General features: G+C 42.8%; 2 protein-coding genes and 1 pseudogene across 2 annotated transcripts; all 3 read left to right on the forward strand.

The window, feature by feature from the left end:
• Positions 1–7,735: 7,735 nt before the first annotated feature.
• Positions 7,736–8,942, forward strand: LOC147948478 (uncharacterized; annotated as a pseudogene).
• A 440-nt stretch (positions 8,943–9,382) lies between these two features.
• Positions 9,383–11,751, forward strand: LOC104750353 (uncharacterized). The gene is made up of 9 exons (XM_087467125.1): positions 9,383–9,598; positions 9,682–9,888; positions 9,965–10,054; positions 10,137–10,244; positions 10,339–10,596; positions 10,684–11,004; positions 11,079–11,348; positions 11,467–11,562; positions 11,632–11,751. Exons 1-9 carry the CDS (start codon positions 9,404–9,406, stop codon positions 11,749–11,751), a joined length of 1,665 nt encoding a protein of 554 aa, XP_087323251.1. The 5' UTR covers positions 9,383–9,403.
• A 1,798-nt stretch (positions 11,752–13,549) lies between these two features.
• LOC147948479 (uncharacterized) lies at positions 13,550–18,131 on the forward strand. Its single transcript, XM_087467129.1, has 7 exons — positions 13,550–14,030; positions 14,073–14,131; positions 14,186–14,478; positions 14,571–14,588; positions 14,746–14,953; positions 15,220–15,270; positions 17,907–18,131. The coding sequence occupies exons 1-7, from the start codon at positions 13,550–13,552 to the stop codon at positions 18,129–18,131; spliced, it is 1,335 nt and encodes a 444-aa protein (XP_087323255.1).
• Positions 18,132–18,416: the final 285 nt, after the last annotated feature.

An 18,416-nucleotide genomic window follows, 5' to 3' on the forward strand; every position in this document is an offset into this window, starting at 1 on the left:
GGTCTGATGAGGAGCCAATAAAAACTCAAGGTTTAAGCCTATGAGTAAAAGAAAGTCCAAAAGTCGAGAGCAAATAATGCCTGGAGCGTGAGTCTATCGCCTAGAGGTGACTTCCATAGATCAGTCGGAGGAGTGCGGGCCGTGGAGACAGTTGCACGGGAGTCCTTGGCTGATAGTTGTTCGAGATTCAAGGACGAATCTATGTTGGTGGGGGAGAATTATAACATCCGCGAACCAAAATGTCTATTTTGGGGATGGGTGTCCATCGACACCAAGGGGGTGTTGGTCGACACCAATGTTTATCTGGTTCGACAAAATTGATTTAATTGTCGATATTAGTCGGTTTGGTTTAAGGAAACCATAGAACCGGATTATTTAAGTGGCAAGTCGACCTAGGTCGTGGAGTTTTGGTTGTTTTGGCCGCTTAACAGAGAGAAGAAACAAGAGAAAAGTTGTTCTTGAGTTTTTGTGAGTTTTTGGGAGATTTCAAGCCTTTGTGGGTGAGATCTTGCTGTGGGAGTGAGGATTCAAAGCTAGGAACGTGTGGGAAGCTTGCTGGGAGTGTGAGGAAATCAAACTTCGTCTCGCTGGAAGGGAGGGAAATCAAACCAATTGGTGTCGATCGACACTCCCTCTACAAGCGCAATCCGCTCGAAGCCGAGAGTCGAATCTCGCTCCCAAACTCCTCCCAATCACCCAATACTCATAACCCAAGCCAAATACGTCCATAGGAACCTGTAGCAACCTATCCCAGCAAGAAAAACCCACAAAACAACAACAAACAAGCAAGAACAAGGAAATCAAAGGCTTAGATTAGCCATGGTCATGCACTCACCTCTTTGCAGGAAGATTCAGACCAATAGCAACGAATCCAACCCTCCTAGCAAGCTTCTAACTCTTTCCTAGCTCCAAATCTCTCAAGAACAGCAAGGAATCTCCCAATCTCTTCCCAAAAGCTCAAGAACACTTTTTCTCTCTTTCTTTTCTCAAAAACGATAAACGGTGACAAAAGACCTTCCCAAAACCCTTCTGGTCGACAAAACACTTAAATATCTCGGTTTAGTGGTTTTCCCTAAACCAAACCGGTCCAAATCGATAATTAAATCGAACCGGTCGAACCAGAAACAATCATTGTCGATCGACACCTCCTGTGGTGTTGATCAACACCCTCACCAAATACCAAAAATGGTTCGCGGGTGTTACAATTCTCCCCCACCAATCTAGATTCGTCCTCGAATCTCGAACGACCATCAGCCAAGGACTCCCGTGCAACCGTCTCCACGGCCCGCACTCCTCCGACCGATCTGCAGAAGGTCACCTCTAGGCGATAAACTCACGCTCCAGGCGTCATTTGCTCTCGACTTTTGGACTTTTCTTTACTCATAGGCCTAAACCTTGAGTTTTTATTGGCTCCTCATCAGACCTAAGTCTGCATGCTATAATGTTGGCTCCTCATCGGGCCTAGACCCGCATGCCCTAATGTATAAGGAAAATCCAAACTCGTCTCTCGGGTTGCCACCCTACAGCGCACCCCCGGATCGTCATCCGAAGTCGATATACCAACCATATTCCCAAGCCACAAAGTCTCTGAATATGGCAGTACTAGGAGAACTTAAGTCCTCCAAGAGTCGCGAGCAAACAATTCTGAACACATCTGAGTCCTATCCCTATCCAGGTTTCCTTCCCGTGGCTCGCGTAAAACATCTCAATGTCCTACCAACTACATATCCCCTCACTGGAATCCCTCATGACCACACAATGATCATAAACATGCCACAAGGGCCGCCACAAAGGCCAAACAAAATGTCCTAAAGAGGACCGCCACCAAGGCCAAACAAAATGTCCTAAAGAGGACCGCCACTAAGGCCAAACAAAATGTCTTAAAGAGGACCGCCACCAAGGCCACTCGTCCCGAAGGACCGTCACAAAGACCATCTGTCCCGAAGGACCGCCTAAACAGGCACTCTGGCTAAACAGCCCGCCACAAAGGCCACACAATTAACTAAACAGCTCGCCACAAAGGCCACACAATGGCTAAAAAGCCCGCCACAAAGGCCACACACGGCTAAACAGCCCGCCACAAAGACCACACAATGTCTAAAAAGACCGCAACACACAGGCACACTGACTCGAAAGTCTGCCACTAAGGCCACACAAGCCCCTCCAAGGTTTTCCACTGCTAAAATGGACAAATTTTAACTCCCGTAAAACTTTCCATTTCAGGAAACTTTCCTCCAAAACCCTGTCTCATGGAAACTTTGTACCCCGAGCACCACCTCATCTTGTTACTGAGTCGCACAACCAACCATCCCAAGCGACCGAGTAAACAAGAGAGATGGTCTGGAATACCTTCCCGCTCCAGCCACGAATTACAGATGGGACCAGGCTAAACAAGCTCAAATCGCGGCTTGCTTCTCATACAACTTCTTGAACCTTACCTTCATCCTTGCCTCAGGCTCCCAAATCTGCTCCTCCACGCCATCACAGTCCCACAGGAGTCTCATCAAAGGAATCTTCTTCTTCCGAAGTTCCTTGATCCTCCTCCCGAGAACCCTCACTGGTCTCGCATCCAAAGTCATGTTAGGCTGAAGATCCTCAGGAATCTTACCCAACACCCGCTCTCCCTCACGGAGACACTTCCGCAACATAGACACATGGAAAACCTTATGGAACGCATGCATAACCTCAGGTAACTCCAGTCTATATGCCACTGGTCCAACTCGCTCAATCACTCTGAATGGACCCATATACCTCGGACTCAACTTAGTCACAGTCAATGACCTATTCGGACCCTGCAACATGGCCATCTTGAGGTACACTCTGTCTCCTACCTGAAACTCAAGATCTCTCCTCCTCCTATCAGCATAACTCCTCTTTCTATCCTGAGCCTCCTTCATGTTCAGCTTGAGAACATGAATCTTCTCTGAGGTCTCCTGAACAAAACTAGCACCAAACATGCTCCTCTCCCCCACCTGAGTCCAGCATAATGGTGTACGACATGGCCTCACATACAAAGCCTCATAAGGAGCCATCTTAATACTCGCCTGATAACTGTTGTTGTAAGCAAACTCTACCAGGTTCAGGTGATCTGCCCAATGGCCACCCCAATCCAACACACACATCCTCAGCAAATCCTCCATCGTCTGGATCGTCCTCTCAGACTGTCCATCTGTCTGAGATGATAAGCTGTACTCATATGCACCTTAGTGCCCATCTCTGCCTGAAATGCCTTCCAGAACACCGAAGTGAACTTAGAATCCCTGTCAGACACAATACTCGCAGGCACCCCATGCAACCTGACTATCTCCCTCACATACTTCTTAGCCAAGATCGCAGCTCCATCAGTCTTCTTAATGGCCAGAAAATGTGCTTACTTAGTCAACCGGTCTACAATGACCCAAATAGCATCAAAAGTCCGTGACACTGGCAATCCTACCACAAAATCCATAGTGATCATATCCCACTTCCACTCAGGAATGGGTAGACTCTTCAGAAAACCGCCAGGAACCTGATGCTCAGCCTTCACTAGCTGACACACATCACACCTCTAGACCCATCTAGCCACATCCTTCTTCATCCCGACCCAATGATAGTACCTCTTGAGATCACGGTACATCTTAGTCGCTCCTCGATGAATAGAAAACCTGCTCGCATGAGCCTCTCGCATGATCTCCTGTCTCAACTCCTCATCCTTGGGCACACAAACCCGACCATGCACCAAGATAGTACCATTATCTGAGACCTGATACTCTGAATCCACATCCTTTGAGGCATTCACCAGCCCCAAATCCTTCTCCTGAGCTAACCGCACCCTACTTAGAAGATCTGCTCTATCAACTGCTTCCAAACCCAACAGTTTCTGTGAAACAGCACACAGACTCAAAGCACTGATCTCCTACCAGAGACTCCATCTCCTGCTCCTGAGCCGAAGCTACCCTCCTCCGATTCAGAGCATCTGCAACCGTGTTAGCCTTACCAGGGTGATAGGCTATCTCCAAATCATAATCCGCCACAAGCTCCATCCACCGCATCTGTCTCAAGTTCAGCTCAGGCTGAGTGAATATATACTTAAGGCTCTTATGATCTGTAAACACCTCTACCTTTCCACCATAAAGATAAGATCTCCAAATCTTCAGGGCAAAGACTACAACAGCCATTTCAAATCATGAGTAGGATAGTTGCCCTCATGCTTCCGCAACTGCCACGAAGCATAGGCAATCACCTTCCCATGCTGCATCAACACACACCCCAAACCAACTCTAGATGCATCAGTATAAACCACATAGGGTTCTCCCTGCTCAGGCAAAGCCAACACTGGCATAGTAGTCAACATCTCCTTAAGGCTTTCAAAGCCCTCCTCACACTCCTGTGACCAAACAAAAGGAACATCCTTCCCTGTCAACTTAGTCATAGGGCGTGCTCTACTTGCAAAACCTTGCACAAACCTCCTGTAGTAACCTGCCAAACCAAGGAAACTCCTGATCTCTGTGGCATTCTGCGGTCTAGGCCAATCCCTGATCGCCTGAATCTTCTCCGGATCTACAGAAACCCCCTCTGCAGAAACAATATGACCCAGAAAACCAATCTCACGCTGCCAAAAACTACACTTGCTCAACTTGACAAACAACTTCTGCTCCCGCAGCTTCTCCAGAATTGCCCTCAAATAAACTGTATGCTCCTCAGGACTCTTAGAATAAACCAGAATATCGTCGATGAAAATGATGACAGACACATCCAGAAACTCCTGAAACACACTATTCATCAATCTCATAAACGCTGTTGGCGCGTTAGTCAACCCGAAAGGCATCACCACAAACTCATAATGCCCATACCACGTCCTGAAAGCAGTCTTCCTCACATCTGCCTCATCTATCGGTATCTGATGATAACCCGATGCCAGATCTACCTTAGAGAACCAAGTAGCACCCCTCAACTGATCCAACAACTCATCGATCCTGGGAAGAGGGTACTTGTTCTTCACAGTAACCCGGTTCAAACTCCGATAATCAATGCACAAACGGAAACTCCCATCCTTCTTCTTGACAAACAACACCGGTGCTCCCCACGCTGATACACTAGGACGGATGAATCCCTTACTCAACAAATCTTCTAGCTGCTTCTTCAGCTCTGCCATCTCTGTTGGAGCCATTCTGTAAGGAGCCTTGGATAACGGCGTCGTCCCTGGTTCCAGTTCAATGGTAAAAGGATCAGACCGAGATGGTGGTAATCCCTGCAAAGACTGAAACACATCCTCAAACTCCTCCACTACCGGAATACCACTAACCGTAGACTTCTCCACTGACTCTGGCATAGATATAGTAACCAAATAAGCCTCAGTGCTCTTCTCGATCATCTTCCCAGCCTGAATGGCTGAGATCACGAGACTCTCCGAAGTCGATCTAGTACCCTGAAAAACCAACTTCTCTCCTGGACGCTCAAACTCCACTCTACCCCGATGGCCATCCAAATGCACCATATGCTGATGCAACCAATCCATCCCGAGAATAACATCATATAGCTCCACTGGATTGATAAGCAAATCTGCTGGCCATGACTCTCCTGCGATCTGAATATCAATTCCTCTAGCTCGTCCAGTAACTCTCAGGAACTTGCCTCCCGCAACTCTGACAACTCCTGAATGCTCCCCGGGATCCCCACTGATTCCTGCACTCTCTGCACACTCCGGAGTAATAAAGCTATGAGAAGCTCTAGAATCAAACATAACATGGGACTTAAACCCGCCCACCAACAAGGTCCCTACACAAACCTCATGTGTTGAGAACCTAGCACTTTATCACATGAAAAACATAAAATATGAACCTACTAAAATTCACAAAGTTTAAGTACCATAAATTATACATGTGATCACCCCGACACTGGTTCCACTAGTCTCTGCTGTCGTGTAAACCCGTGGTGCCTGCTCAATCCGTGCCACCAGCTGACCTCCAGTGGCTGAGGATGCTAGGGCTCCAGGTGTGGGAGTTCTAGTGAGAGGAATCCCTGGTACTGATGTTGCGGCTATGCTAGCACAGGTGTTGGAGCGGTTACCACCAGTGGTACCGGCTCAGCTGTCACACTCTGGTCCTCAGCCTTACTAACCTCTGGGACTCTGCCCCTACCACGACCACGTCCGCGTCCATGACCACGTCCGCGTCCATGACCACGACCAGCAACAGCACCATCTCTAGCCACCTGCACTACCATGAACAAAAGACTAAGCAAACAATTTCTATTATAACACAGAAACATAAACTCACCGTGGAATCACACAGTCGGCTCGAAGAGGATGTTCTAGGACTCCATGCCACACACAATTGACTAAATCACATAATCAACAAGACATGCAATCCCAAACATCACAACAGAAACCTAGTGAACCCAAACCTAGAACCGTAAGGGCTCTGATACCAAAATGAAAAGACCGACCTTTTTTTTTGAATAATAAATAATAATTATAATACAATAGATAAACTACAACTAGTGGTCCCATACCCAATAGCCAACTAACCACATTCACAGACAACAGCGGAATAACAAAACCAATATCCAATAATAATCCAATAATAATCCAATAGCAATCCAATATCATAGCATAAGCAATATCCAAATACCAAACAACAAGAAACATGGAACCAGCAATCTAGCAATGTTTCTAATGACTCAACTCTAGCAACCTAGCAATGCCAGACAACATCCAATCGAGTCTCTAGAACATCCTCCTCTTCATTGCCTTGATTCCACGATCATACTTTGCCTTTACCTGCACCGCAAACACAAATTGAGATGCATGAGTATTTGATAAACACATAAACACTCAGTGAGGCAATCCTCCCATCTACTGGGCTATACACACAAGCAACAATGATTCCAAAGTTCCAAACAGGCAACAAACAAAACAAACAAACCAGAAAATCAAACATCGTCTCGCTAGAAGGGAGGTGTCGACTGACACCAGCCAAGTGTCGACCGACACTGGCCTTGGTGTCGACCGACACTACCCCACAGTGTCGATTGATGCCCAACTTGCTGGTGTCGACCGACACCAATTGGTGTCGATCGACACTCCCTCTGCAATCGCGATCCGCTCGAAGCCGAGAGTCGAATCTCGCTCCCAAACTCCTCCCAATCGCCCAATACTCATAACCCAAGCCAAATACGTCCAAAGGAACCTGTAGCCACCAATCCCAGCAAGAAAAACACACAAAACAACAACAAACAAGCAAGAACAAGGAAATCAAAGGCTTAGATTAGCCATGGTCATGCACTCACCTCTTTGCAGGAAGATTCAGACCAATAGCAACGAATCCAACCCTCCTAGCAAGCTTCTAACTCTTTCCTAGCTCCAAATCTCTCAAGAACAGCAAGGAATCTCCCAATCTCTTCCCAAAAGCTCAAGAACACTTTTTCTCTCTTTCTTTTCCCAAAAATGATAAACGGCGACAAAAGAACTTCCCAAAACCCTTCTGGTCGACAAAACACTTAAATATCTCGGTTTAGTGGTTTTCCCTAAACCAAACCGGTCCAAATCGACAATTAAGTCGAACCAGTCGAACCAGAAACAATCAGTGTCGATCGACACCTCCTGTGGTGTCGATCGACACCCTCACCAGATAACAAAAATGGTGCGCGGGTGTTACATGCTATTACTCGTTTATGCAACTATTTCAACCGGTTATGCCAGAGTGTGATTGATCCAGAAAAGCTTATTACTCTTGAGCCTGAATTTGTAGAAACAATGTGTCAAATGGAGCGGTTTTTCCCTCCTTCACTATTCGATATCATGTTCCACCTTCCTCTACACCTAGGGAGGGAAGCACGGTTGGGTGGACCTGTACACTTTCGATGGATGTATCCGTTTGAGAGGTACTCTTTTTTATTTTTTAAATAATATTGTAGTTTGTTTTTAAATGTAAACCTAATTGACAAATATGTTCTCGGATTGACCTGTAGGTACATGAAAACACTGAAGACATATGTAAAAAATTTTGCGAGGCCAGAAGCGTGTCTGGTGGAGGCATATTTGGCTGAAGAATGTCTTGCCTTTTGTTTAGAGTTTCTTAAGAGCACTCTACCAATACAAGAAGCCATCAACCGTAATGAAGATGTTGAATGTGATAAACATATTCTAGAAGGTCGTCCACTACAAAAACTGATGGAAGTAACACTTTCATCTAAAGGGCTAGACATAGCTCATCGGTATGTTTAAATGAATACAGCGATTATGGATCCTTATATTGAGTAAGTTTACCTCTATTTGACATTGTTAATTTGCCATCGATCAGTTAAGAATCTATGAATAACATCTTGTTAATCTTTGTGACTCAGACTGCATTTGGAAGAATTGCAAGCTACTAATTTACGATGTACAAGAGATGAGACTTATTATTGGAAACTTCATACTGACCGGTTTGCAAAGTGGATAAAAGCAAAGGTTTGTACAAATTATACTATCATATTATCACTTTCTATTCTATCTCTTTATTTATCATTGACTGGCAAATAATGTAACTTTATGTTTAGATACCTACAAACTCAGAGGGTCATTTAACCAAGCTTAGATGGTTAGCATTTGGTCCACGACCTACGGCTCAAAGCTACAAGGGATATGTCATTAACGGCCATCGATTTCATAGAGATGACGTAGAGGGAATGACTCAGAACAGTAGAGTGACATACGAAGCTTTCAGTATGTGTAGATCTAGTGCTCGAGATAGTAGACAAATGGCTGACATGGTTGTGTACTACGGAGTGATAAAGGAGATCATTATGCTTGACTATCACATGTTCCAAGTTCCACTATTCAAGTGCAGTTGGGCAAACAGAGGGTATGGTGTAAAGGAAGAAGACAGCTTCACTCTTGTGAACCTCCATATGAACCAGTCATCTTTTCTACAAGATCTATACATTATGTCATCACAAGCAAAACAAGTTTTTTACTCTAGAGAAGTTGATTCTTCATCTTGGTATGTTGTTATGCAGGCGCCACCTAGAGGTTATCATGAATTGGAGACAGAAGAGGAATTTGTTAGTGGATCAGTATCAATCGTGTAGCAAGATGTGAATAATCAAGCGTCTGATGATGAAAGTTTTTGTGTTAGGGATGACTGTGAAGGGATTTTAATATAATAATATCAACTAGTGCTCCTGTGTTGTAGAGTTGTGAATAATTATATAAGAGTTTTTACTAATGATGATTGTTGTTGTTGAAGGGTGAAACATGAAAGCAACTGAGCCTAGTGTCCGACGTAGCAAGCGCAAACAAGTTAATGAGGAAACAGAGACTGAGCAACCAGAGACGGAAATGGAGACTAAGCAACCAGAGAAGGAAACTGAGTCTGAACAACAAGAGAGGGAAACGACGCAGACTGCAAACAACAAAAAGAGAACACGAGGACCAACTAAGATGCGTAAATTGGCAAAAGATGCTATGGAGAAGGTAGATGTGGATTTCTCAGCTATTGGCAAACATTCAGGCCCAGGATCAGTGACACTTTCATCGTTTCTTGGTGCTCTTGTGAGGGAGCATGTACCGGTACTATTTGACGATTGGAGGGCAGTTGATTGTGCAACTAAGGACATAATGTGGGAGGAAATTAAGGTACTAAGTGTTTATGCTATTATGAATGTGATTTCAATATTTTAACCTAACTCAGTGTTTAAGTTTTCTGTACATTTGTGTAGGCAAGGTTTAATCTGGAGGAAGGTTGGCAAAGACACAGTGTTTTCAAACAGATGGGTGCAAGCTGGAGGGCTTATAAATGTAGGTTTGTTACTAAAATTAAAAAATGTAAGAGTGGCATTGAGAGGCTTAAGTTAAAACCAAGCAACATTCAGTCTCTATCATCTTGGAACAATTGGGTGAAGAGTAGGACATCCCCTGCTTTTAAGGTTATGTACTTATTACAATTTTCTCTTATAGTTCATTTTACTTGCTACAAGAGTAATTAACTTTAAAATACTGCAGGTTAAAAATGAGAAATACAGAAACCTAAGGAAGTCTCAAATTCTTCACATAACCAGCTGTAAGGGCATGTTTCGTCTATCTATGGAAATGGTATGTGTGTCTTTCTCGTGTATATTGCACGTTTAAAGTGTCAAGCTTGTAATGGTTACATACTTTGTTAAAACTTTAATAGAAGAAAAAGAGTCCTGACCCAAGGAAGGTTACAAGAAGTAAGGTGTGGTTAGCTGGACACACTCACTCTGATGGGAGACCTGTGAAGCCAGAATTTCAAGATACAATTGTAAGAATAGTTCTTTGAGTGTTAGCCAATATATTTTTATTTTAGAATCATGATAAACTGGTTAACTGATATTGTTCACTAATATTTGTACCAGGAGAAGATACGATCAATTGATAGTCAAATGGACTCCACCACTACTGAAAATGTAAGAGAAGATGCTATCAGTCAAGTTTTAGGGAAAGATAGATATGGAAGAGTTAGAGGGATGGACAGAGGGATTAGTCTAAACAAGCTGGAGTATATTAACGCTAGAGACGCACATGTTCAGAAGCTTGAGGCTTCACAAGCTGAAATGCTGGGCAAGATAGTAGAATTGCATAATGATGTTCGTTGTTTACTATCTGGAAGAAGGGTAAGTTTCACACTTGTTTTTTGATAATGGCTAGTAATGGGTAATGTTTAATTAACCAATTCTGTTTTTCAGCCATCCGGTGTAGAGTTCGATGCTCAGTCTAATGTTTCAATCACAAACAAAGGAGGAATTAAGTGTAAGATATTGGCTTGGTGCGGGCCAGAAGTTGTTGTGGGGGAAGGGGAATTCTGCTCGTCTGACCCAAACTATATGATTGGTCGTATTCAACTCGGTCCAGACGCAGCAGCTATTATTGCTCACACTGCTACAAAGCCAGATGCATTTGTATGGAGGCCTACCAAAACGCTTTACACCATTACTGAAGCTATCGGACTTGAAATTCCTTGGCCAGCTGAAAGGCTAATTTTGGCTTCAGACAACATCTCCACAACGGGACATAAGCCTGAGGTAAATTCTCGAAGTATATCATATTTTATAGTTCATATCATTGTGGATAGTAACTAATATATGAATATCTTTAGGCATCCGATGAAACAAATGATAAATGCAACATCTTTGCTTGGAATGTAACTGAAATTATTGGTGAGGGTGTAATTTGTTCAGTTGACCCAACTGACAAGGTGAACCATATCACTCTGGGTCCTAATCCTGCAATTGTTAAGGTTCTCACGGTGATTCATCATGATGCTTTTTTGTTGAGACCAAGTATTGATATGGCAGTACTTGGTGATGTTCTAATTGAGACCATCGCATGGCCACTTGATAAGATTGGATGCGATGCCAACACATCTGTACCAGATGTTTCAGCATAATCATCACATGAGGTTAATATCTGCTTACTCTGTTTTTCCTTCATTTTTAAGACGTTACTAGATATCTGATGGATGTATTTGACAATTTGTCCACCAGGGTACAACTAAAAGCGCTAGTAGCACAAGAAGTTCCCAAAAGAAATGTATCTTGTTCGATTGCAGCGGTTCCGGAGAAATTGTTGCAGAAGGTCATGTTTGTTCAACTGACCTAGATGATCGAGTAAACTTCATCCCATTAGGTCATAATGCTAGCAAGGTTTAGGTAGATGTGTCAAAGAATGAAGATGCTAAAGTGTGGAGACCAAATTCTGAAATCGAGTGTGTTGCTGATGCTATAGGTACAACGGTTGCTTGGCCTAATGACAAGATTGAATTTAAGTGATGCAAGAACTTGTTACATTGTGTTGTTTTGAACCTCAAACTTTTTGCTTTTGTGTTACTGTGTGAGTGGCCTTTTGTAATACATTTTGATACTATTTAAAATTTGTGTTTTATCAGATTTTCCCAATTTTAATTTTGTATAAAAGACCACTAAATAATAGCATTATGATAATGATAAAAAAATAAAAATAAAATTTTTTTTAATAATCTTAATAACAAAAGAAAAATGCTATTCTATACTTTTAAATTACACACGTAAAACGTTATTATATAATTTAATATTGCATAGGAAAAAATGCTATTATAAAGTATAATATCGCATACAAAAAGCGTTATTATAAACTTATATATTGAATAAAAAACCGTTATGTTAAATGAACCTAAATATAGCGTTTCGGAAAAACGTTATTAAAAGTCTCATACTTTTTATAACGGGCGTATAGACAACGTCCGTAAGAGCGCTATGGAATCCTACCATAGCGGATATGACGCGCTATTAATACTCACTTTTCTTGTAGTGGATGCATCAGGCACCCCATCAGAGATCTTAGCAGAGCTTCAGCCAGATTTCGTAGGTGTAATCCAAGGTTGCTCATTGATGTCAGTAGAATCCACAACTGGAGCAATAGTCGTAGAAGTAGAAACCACAGCCACCGGCTGTTCCGTAGATAAACGAGGTGGCAAAACAGTAGAGGTATCCGGAGCCTTCGCCGTTTCACAGGCTAGAGCTGAGGATTTGAGCTCCAAAACTAGACTAGATGCATCTCCAGATTGCCCATCAGCAACTGTCACAGAAGACGCAGAAATACTCACGGCAGAGAGGCATGATTCCTTGCGGTGCCCCCACTTCTTACAGAAGCTACATCGTGGTGGTAACCACAGGTAAGCACACTGTACGGTTGTATCCAACTCGCCTTCTTCCTCCCCCGTGAACACATACTCCACCAGAAGTTCTTCTGTCAAACCCGCTTCAACCAAGATGTGAGCCTCATCAAAGCTAACGCAAGTATCCGTTTTTGGATGCAGTCTGATAGGTTTACCAACAACACTGGACAAAAACTCTAGACCCTTATCCGTGAACATAGTGGGCGGAACATTGGTGAGAGTAACCCACAATGGAATCGACTTCATTGCTGGCTGCGTGTCTTCCGTGAATGGAGATCATTTCGACACTATCATAGGTATATCTGTAATATTCCACATTCCTCTATTCAAAATTCGATTGCGCATCCCCTCATGCCGGATTGAAAACTTCACTGTGGAATCATTCACTGCATAGACATCTATGAGGGAAGACTTGTCTCCCAAACGCCAGATCTTGTTCACAATCATGTGAATTTTCCCAACATGTGGAGCCTTCATATTCAAAAACCTCCCAATCAAAAAATCTTCCCAAAGAGGCTTCGCCCCAAAAAACACCTCTTTTGGTACTACCACCTTTGCCTTTACATCAACCTCTGAAACAAGAAACTTCTGTTGAGTGAACACATGCTTTTTAGTTACATGAAGCTAGGTACGACTCGCTGTCTTATTTCCCCTTCTCTGAATCTGAGACGAGCCCTCTTGAGACTGCCCCACAAAACCGCCAGAGATATCCCCAGAACCAGGTTCATCCTGCCGAATCACCTCCACAAGACTAGTAGCCCCCACCGGAGAAGAGCCCCGCTCCGGGAGAACCACAGTCTGAGCCGGAGAAGGCGCCGCCAACACCAAACGTGCAAAGAAAGCCAAGAAACCCTAATCGCCTTTGTGATCGCCTAATCGCTTTGAAGGATCCCTGTCGGAAACAAACTCTGAACATGTCTAATCCAACACCTCACACCATGGAGGAGGAACATGAGGCCTATCTTCGATGGGATCATGTGGCTGGCTTGGAGGAGAAATTCCTTAAACAGACTTCGAAGCTACATTGGCTAAAGGTGGGGGATAAGAACAATAAAGCTTTCCACCGGGCTGCTGCAACCAAGAAGGCTGTGAATACGATCAGGGAGATACAATGTAGTGATGGCTATCTGGTCAAGGGGGAAGATACAAAGAATGAAGCTGAACATTATTTCCGTGAATTTTTGCAGCTAGTTCCAACGAAGTATGAGGGCTGTACAGTTGATGACCTCCAACGGCTCTTATCGTTTCGATGTTCTATGGAAGATCAAACTATGCTCACTTCTGTGGTAACTAAGGAGGAGATAACAAAGGTCTTTTTTTCTATGCCTAACGACAAATCACCTGGTCCGGATGGATTCACGTCAGAGTTCTACAAGGCCACATGGGATATAATTGGTAATGAATTTACCTTGGCGATTCAATCTTTTTTTGCAACAGGTTTTTTACTTGAAGGTATCAATTCTACCATACTTGCACTTATCCCTGAGAAGTTGGAGGTAAGAGAGATGAAAGATTATCGACCTATTTCGTGTTGTAATGTCATTTATAAGGTCATTTCAAAAATACTAGCCAATCGGTTGAAGTTGGTTCTGCCTAAATTCATTGCTGGTAATCAGTCGGCTTTTTTACAAGACCGTTTTCTTATTGAGAATGTCTTGCTTGCAACTAAGCTTGTGAAGGACTATCACAAGGAGTATATTGGTAAGGCGTTTGATTCTCTGCAATGGTCTTTCCTCACCAACACCCTCTCTGCTTTACATTTCCCTCCACTTTTTATTCATTGGATCAAGTTATGTATCACGACTGCATATTTCTCGGTTCAAGTTAATGGCGAGTTAGCTGGGTATTTTAAAACTACTAGGGGATTACGGCAAGGTTGTTCCTTATCACCTTATTTATTTGTCATCTGCATGGATGTTTTATCAAAAATGCTAGATACGGCAGTGGGGACAGGTAAATTTGGCTATCATCCGAGGTGTAAACCTCTCGGGATTACTCATTTGAGTTTTGCCGACGACCTTATGGTCCTCACAGATGGCAAACTTCGATCCATATAGGGCATTACTGCAGTCTTTGGTCAGTTTTCTAAGTATTCGGGGCTTAAAATCAGTATGGAAAAGTCTACCATGTATCTCAAGGGGCTTAAAATCAGTATGGAAAAGTCTATCATGTATCTCACAGGTGTTCCAGATGCTACTCGCCAACAAATTGCAGAACGTTTCTGGTTTGAACAGGTACATTTGCCAGTTCGGTATCTAGGTTTGCCATTGGTTACAAAGCGCTTAACACTAACAGATTACACGCCCTTACTAGAGCAGGTGAGGAAGTGCATTGGTTCTTGGACATCACGCAACCTCTGTTTGGCAGGCACGTTTAACTTGATCAGTTCGATTATCTGGAGGACTTGCAACTTCTGGTTAGGTGCTTTCCGCCTCCCTCGCTCTTGTATTCGAGAGATAGACAAGATTTGTTCAGCTTTCCTTTGGTCAGGAGCGGATATGAATCCAAATAAGGCTAAAGTTGCATTAGGAGAAAGTGTGTTCACCATTAACTAAGGGTGGACTTGGATTATGGAATTTGAAAGAGGCAAATGATGTTTGTTGTCTACGACAAGTATGGCGAATTATATCTCGAGGTACGTAACTCCTTATGGGTAAAGTGGGTCACGCGGTATTTGTTGCGGAATGACTCGTTTTGGGTGGTTAAAGAGACTGCTACAAACGTCTCCTGGATTTGGAGGAAGATTCTAAAATAAAGAGCAGTTGCACACTCTTTCAGCAAGGCTGAAGTGGGGAACGGGCGGATGAAGGCAAACAAGTCGTTAGAACGAGGAATCATACTCTTTTTCCTCACTCCGGGTTTGTCCCACGAGGTTTACCGGAGGAGGTTTTAACGAGGCTAGGAGCTTTAGCGCAAACGTTTGAAGCCAAGACGTTCCCGCGCCAAGGCCGAAGATGTGTCTTTGTTTTTACTTATGCTTTGCGTTTTGAACAAACTCTAGAACTTTCTCCTTTGTAATGTTAAGTAGAGTGACGTGTGTGGTTGTGTTTAAATCACTTAGAAGACCGATGTGTTCTATTTCAAAGAGAACACGTCAAGGGCATTGTGTGCAGACCATTGCAAGTCCGCGTGTCCCTAGTCTGTTCTAAACCTAGCTCTATTTAAACTCTCTCTTATTTCTTGTAACCTCAGACTTCAATGAAATAAAAACATTTCCAAAGAGAGATTCTTTGACCCTTGTCTCACTCCTTTCTTTAGAATCAATCCGGGATTGATCTACCAAGAGAACCCTAGCCGACCTCGAACCGGGCTCGCCGTCGCTAGTCTGACCGTATTGTGGGGTGAGTCATTCCTCACGTGTCGTCATTCGATCCATCGTCGATCTCATCTCCCCTAGCCAAACCGTCCATCTTTTCGCTAGCCGTTCTGCAATTCTACTGAACGTACCGTACCATAGCCGCTCGACCACGTCGAGTCCAGAGTGCGAACTTTCGAACCACTCGTTTGTTTGCCGCGAAACTCGGTTTCCATCGTTTGTTTCCTCTATAGAATCGATCCACCGTGCCTTGTCCGAGAGAAGTTGCTCCTAGCTCGATCGGCCCGAGAGCACTCGTTTCTGTCCGAACCGCGAGACGTCCAACGTTCGCATCAGGTCCTCTCGTCCACATACCAGAGTCGAACAGAGAATTTTGATATTATGCTTTGGCGTGGGAAGAATGACAACTTCAGGGCAAAGTTCTCCACAAAGGAAACCTAGCACCACATTAGAACTTCATCAAACACGGTTCCTTGGCACAGAGGAGTATAGTTTACTCATGCGACACCAAAGTTTTCATTCTGCCTATGGTTAGCTGTACACGACCGCCTAGCCACCGGTGCTCGTATGGTTAGGTGGAATAGGGGAGCATCAGAGTTCTTTGGTCTGTGTCAGAACTGCATTGAAACACGCGGCCATCTCTTTTTTCCTGTGGTTTTGCTTCTGAAATTTGGGCTTTGAGTACCCCTTTAGCCAGATAAATACAACCGATTGGCAGACGCTTCTTGGCCATGTATCGGCTCTTACTCTGGATTAAGTTGAAATTTTTGTCACTAGATACATCTTCCAACTCACGGTTTACACTATCTGGAGGGAACGAAACGGAAGGAGACACAGAGACACACCTCATACCCCTTCTCAACTCATTAAGTGTATTGATCGACAGATGAGAAATAAGCTCCTATCACTTCAACGGTTAGGCGATCGCCGGTACAACCAAGGATTACAATTCTGGTTTACCTCAAGAATGTGACTGTCAATTGCTTCTCTTTGTTCTCAACCTTATTATACCTTATAATGCACTACTTGTAAAAACGTTATTTATTTTAAATATAATTTAACATTAAATTAAAAGAAAAAAGCTTTGCTTCAGTTTATGTGTCGTTTTTCATTGTTTCTCCTTTCCGCTTATTAGTTTGCATTATATTCATTTTAATTTTAAAAATTAAATTAAATTATTATTAGACAGACATAAAAAGGTAATTAATTTACGCTTATATATGTCCCATTTTGTTGGTAAGTCGCACATGAGATTATTAATTAATGATATAGTGTATATATTCATAAGATGCTTAAATGTCAAGAGAATCGATATAGTGTCGCCATGATTGCTGTGCTGTAATGCAGCTGATACCCTAAAGATTATTAATTAATGATAATGAAGCCAAATCGTTTTCATTGTTGGATTGAAAAAATGCCCAGATTCGTGCTTACTCTTTCCATGACACAACAATGTCATTTTTAAACAATAGTTAGTTACAAACTAACGAAAAGAACTTATTATAAGAAATTAGTTAGAGAGATGACGAAAACAATATCTTCCTTTTGGTTGATAATTTTAAGAAAGTGCATGATTAAAAAAAAGGATAGACTATGAAAACAAAATGTAATGAAAAAGACGGCAATGCACAATGTGGCGACATTATGAACTAGGGAAATCCTGAAAGAAGAGGAGGGATTAATCAAACAAGAGTATAACACTGGAACAAAATATTGAGTATAAATAAATCATCACACCTATGGATTTGTATCATCAAAGTTTAAATTTTAGTGAAAAGAAAAAAGAAAAGGCAAAGCAAAACCAAAAGAAATGGCAAAATACCTCAACTCCATCAGCTTTAGCGTTCTCTTGGTTGTCCTCGTGATGGCTTCAACCGGTATTGATTGAACCTAGTTCTCTATTATACTATTCAGTTGTAATCTTGTGCTGATGATCTTTTTGATGAATATTTTAGCATCTAGGAATCCTCAAGAGCGAGGCTGGTACTAATTGTCCCGGTGGGTGCTCTACTGCCTCTGAACGTATGTTCTTAGGCGAGTGCGGACCTGACCCATACACAGGTACAGAAGCTGATTGCTGTACGTGTTGCAAAAACAACTACAAGACTTCTCCTAATGTACCATGTTGGTCGGCTGTTGAGGGAACCATCAAACATTGCCATTGCTACAAACATGTCTGAATTAACCTCCTATAATTACCAAGTGTAACTTTTGTTTCCATTTGGTGTGAGGACATGACATGTGTGTATGCTTACGTTCAAGTTTTTTTTGCTTCAAAATGTTTGTTTCTACTCTTGTGTCATTCTGAATATATACTGAAGGTTTTTTCGTGTTATACTATAGCTCCCTTACCGCTCTCAGTCAATTTAATTGCTTCACATCCTTAATTTTTTTACCCTTATAAAAGACATATTGATGAAACGTCATTTATGTGTAAAGAAATGATTGGGTACGCAAATGTTAAG

The sequence above is a fragment of the Camelina sativa genome, chromosome 2 (assembly GCF_030686135.1).
Source record: "Camelina sativa cultivar CO46 ecotype springtype chromosome 2, ASM3068613v1".
Classification (NCBI taxonomy): Eukaryota; Viridiplantae; Streptophyta; class Magnoliopsida; order Brassicales; family Brassicaceae; genus Camelina; species Camelina sativa.